This window comes from Elephantulus edwardii, unplaced genomic scaffold (assembly GCF_000299155.1).
Source record: "Elephantulus edwardii isolate Elephantulus edwardi_28Jun2011 unplaced genomic scaffold, EleEdw1.0 scaffold00065, whole genome shotgun sequence".
Classification (NCBI taxonomy): Eukaryota; Metazoa; Chordata; class Mammalia; order Macroscelidea; family Macroscelididae; genus Elephantulus; species Elephantulus edwardii.
Window position 1 is genome coordinate 7571580 of NW_006399815.1, and position 4422 is coordinate 7576001.

The 4422-nt window shown below is 36.4% G+C and overlaps 1 protein-coding gene across 1 annotated transcript in view; it reads left to right on the forward strand.

The window, feature by feature from the left end:
- Positions 1 to 4422, forward strand: part of PUS7L (pseudouridylate synthase 7 homolog (S. cerevisiae)-like) — a 31936-nt gene that overhangs the window by 19277 nt on the left and 8237 nt on the right. The window contains exon 5 of the mRNA XM_006888185.1: positions 391 to 472. Within this exon, the coding sequence (XP_006888247.1) occupies positions 391 to 472 (82 nt within the window). The remainder of the gene's footprint in view (positions 1 to 390; positions 473 to 4422) is intronic.

Consider the following 4422-nt stretch of genomic DNA (forward strand, 5'->3'; position numbering starts at 1 on the left):
ATTCATTCATTGTTACACGACAGTTCTTTTTTTTAAATGAAAGAATTCCAGAAATTGAAACTATAAATGAATTTTTAATTGCCTGTCATTGCTGTTTCTTTACCCATAAGTCGAAATTTGTTTGTGTGTGTGGTTTACACTTTCATACACAATGTAAATATAGTTAAAGAGAGAAATACAACTGTGGAATGGTGGCACAGAGGGAAAGACATTTCTTTGAGTCTTTAGTATTTTAAACATGTAGAAAGTTGATCAGTACAGAAGGTTTATTCATAACATTAACAGTTGCTTTTTGAACAAGATACAATTGTAGCATCAGATTTTTGTTTTTTTCCTAAAATGTATAATTTGTCATTCTATTAATGCATTTTACTTCCTTGGTCTTTGAAGATGAAGGCTGTAAAATTATTTCTTACACCAGAAGACTCGGATGATCCTGTAAATAGAGCGAAGAAATATTTTCTTCAAACCGGTATTTAAAAGTTTTTTGCTTTTTTTACTTACTATACATCCATATAGAAACACAAATGTTCTGTCAGCAGGAGGGTATTCATTATAAAATAAATGTAATATGACATAGAATGTGGTACATTGTACATTTCATAATTTTATTTCAGGTCCAAAGCACTGCAGTTTTGATCTAACGCAAGCTTAAGTGATCTGTGCTTTTCAGCAATAGCTTAGGGAGAAATAATTTCTTTCATATTCCTGGCCTACATCCTCTGCAGCAATGCTGTTGTTATTGGTTCTGACTCACATTGACCCTGTGTGAGAGTAGAACTACCCCATATGAGTTCTTGGCTATCATCGTTGCAGGAGCAGATTGCCAAGTCTTTCCAAACCGCCAGCCTTTCAGATAGCAGCCCAGAGTCTAACCTTGCTCCAGCAGGGTTTCTTAGGAGTTCTAAATCTAGACTGATACTGATACTGATATGATTCAGTATGACTAAATGAGACTTAATTGGGAAAATTCATTTGTAATAGTCAGGGCTTGTGACTTGTTTTATGTCTATTTGAAATTTAACACTTACCTTCAATTTTGAAGCTTCTGGTCAATATGATATATATGTAGAATACTTAAAGGGAGACACAAAAAAAAACCAAAAAAAGATGAGTGTGGGTTCTAAAGTTAGAATGTTTGAGTTCAGTGTTCAACTTTAGTTCTTCCCAATTTAATGGTCTTCAGTAAGTGATCCTTTAAATTGATGCTAATCATGATACTTAAAGGATTCTTACAAGATTTAAATAAGATGATGTATATAATGATTTTTAAATGGGACTCATGAACAGCAAAACAAAGTAAAAAGCCATCAAATGTTCCTCTGTCTAATAGAGTTTTAACTCCTGGTGACCCTCCATCAAGATTCTGAGGTTACAAATCTTTACAAGAGGACACCCTCTTTCTCCTGTGGAGTGACTGGTAGATTCCAACTGCCAATCTTTTGGTTGGCAGTCCAACAAATAAAACACTTCTCCATCACACTATAAATAAGAAATTAAATTACTTATACTTAAATAATAATAGCAACCACAGTCATATAGAAATTGCAGTCATACTTCAGACTTCTTTAAGACATTCATGTATCTAGTCCATAGATATCTAGTCTATAGTTATATCTATATATTATTGTTGTGAGTAACAGTGCATTGGAACCGACCCATAACTGACCTCCCAGTGTGTGTTCAGAGGCAGTAAAGTGCATGGAATGAGATTGCCCATCTTTCTCCTGTGGAGAAGCTGGCAGATTTGAACCATGCACCTTTGCCTTTGTAAGCTCAGTTCCTTACCACTAAGCCACCAAAGGTCACTCACTCTATATGTACTGAATTCCACTTACTTTGAAACTAACAAGCTATTTGAACAGAGCAAGGGAATAATAACATGATTTAAAATAAAAAAAGGTATATGTAAGGGTTTTATCCTCACTCTGTGCCTATTAAGTTTGTGTGTTGAACAAATTATCGAGAAGCTGGACTCTATAAAGAAGAATGTGACATCAGGATGAAAGTGGTGGTTGTTGTTAGATGCCATCCACAATGTACAATCCACAATGACCCTATGAACTACTGATCTGAACCCTGTCCTGTCCTGTGCCACTCTCACACTTCATGACACACTAGAGCCCGTTGTTGCATTTAATCACTGTGTCAATCTGTCTGGTTGAGTATCTTCTTATCTTTTACCACCAACCCTCTGTCTTTCCAAGCATGATGTCCTTCAAGGAATAGCCTCTCCTAGCAACATGCCCAAAGTATGTGAGATAAAGCTTTGTAATATTTGCCTCTAAGAAGTACTCAGGCAGCATTTTCTCTAAGATAATATCTGTTTGTTCTTTTGGCAATCCATGGAGCATTCAATACTTTTCTCCTCAAAGGCATCAGTTCTTCTGTCATCCTTATTCATTGTCCATTTCTCAGATGCATAGCATGTGAAAAGACTATGGCCTTAATCAGATGCACCTTAGTCCTCAAACTGATGTCACTTTTCCTTAATAATTTACAGAGGTCCCTGACTGTGGACTTTATCAATACAGTGCATCCTCTGATGTGTTATCAACTACAAGTATGTTGATTGGTACCAAGCATATTGATTGTGAATCAAAGTAAGGTGAAGTCATTGGCAGCTTCCATTTTTTCTCCATGTATCATAATGTTGCCTATATGTCCAGTGGTGAGAATATTGTTTTCTTGACTTTGAGATGTAGTCATCTTGAAGGCTCTAGTCTTTTATCTTCTGCAGCAAGTGCTTCAAGCTATCCTCACTTTCAGGAAGCAAGGTTTTGTCACCTGTATAACACAGGTTGTTGATGAGTCTTTCTCCAATTCTGATGCTGCATTCTTCTTCATACAGTGCAACTTCTCAAATAATTTGCTCAGCATACAGATAATACCCTTAGGCATTCCTTTCTTCCTTTCTTTTTTAATTGAGATTTTAATGAAAGTTTACAGAGACTTTGGATTTCCAGTCATTCATTGTTGCTTAATTTCCTCCCTGCCCACCCCTCCCCCCAGTTCTCTTTTCTCTTTGAAAAGAAAAAAAATCTTTCATTGTTATACACTCCCCCCCACCCCCTACCACCTAGTCTTCTTTACTATGCAGCTCTTATTCTGGACTCTTGTCATGAAAATGATACTTAATCATATATTCCTTTTAAACAGGTCTTTCCACCATCTGTTTCAATACAGTGTACATTATTTATCATCTCTTTTCTTAGGTTCCTCCTAATCCCAATGTCAGTTCCATTTTACAACAGTGGCACTATGCAGTATTTGTCCTTTTGTGACTGAGATATTTCACTTAGTATAATGTCCTCCAGGGTCACCCCATTTTGTGTAATATTTCATGAGTTCCTTGGTTTTCAATGCAGCATAGTATTCCATTGTGTGACTATACTACAGCTTCTCTATCCATTTGTTTGTTGATGGGCACTTGGGTTGTTTCCAACTCTTTGCTATTGTGAACAAAGCCACAAAACATATGTATACATATATCTGCTTAGGTGGCAGTTATGATTTCTTTAGTAGTGGATTTGCTGAGAAATACCAATGGTATTTCCATTAGCAACTTTTGGAGAAAGTGCCATACTGCCTTCCATAGTGGTTGCACCATTTTACACTCCCACCATCAGTGAATAAGGGTTTCAGTTTCTTTACGATCTCACCAGCACTTGTTTGCTGCTCTGTTAAATTTTGCTATTGTTACTGGGGTTAGATGATGTCTCATGGTTGTTTTGATTTGCATCTCTCTTAAAGGTAGGGATTTTGAATATTTCTTCATGTGTTTGTTTTTCATCTGAATGTCTTTTTTGCTGAGGGCACTCCTTTTTAAATTTTAAACCATGTAATGTTCCCTTGCTCTGTTTGCACAATAGCCTCTTGGTCTAGGTATAGGTTTTGCATGAGCACAGTTAAGTGGTTTTGAATTTCTGTTCTTCTAAATGTTAGCCATAACTTGTTATGATCCACACAGTCAAATGCCTTTGCATAGTCAATAAAGCATAAATAGACATTATCCTTTACTTTCAGCTGGGAGCCATCTGTCATCAACAATGATATGCCTAGAGCCAGAGAGGAGAAAATGGAAAACTTTACCAAATCTTGCACTTTGAAAATTGACCAAACATGCAGTCAAGATGTGTTAATGATAATTGGTGACTGGAATGCAAAACTTAGAAACAAAAATGATTGGTAATTAGAAAGTAGGGACTTGATGAGAGAAGTGAGTCTGGAAAGAGAATGATCAAATTTTGTATGCTCATTTATTTATTCATCTCAAATACCTTTTTTAAAAAAAACACCACAAATGGCAGCTGTACACCTGCACCTCACCTGATGGGCTGCATACGATTCAGATTGACTACATTTGTGGAGGAAATTGTTGGAGAAGCTCAATATCAGCACTCAAAACTAAGCCAGGGGTGG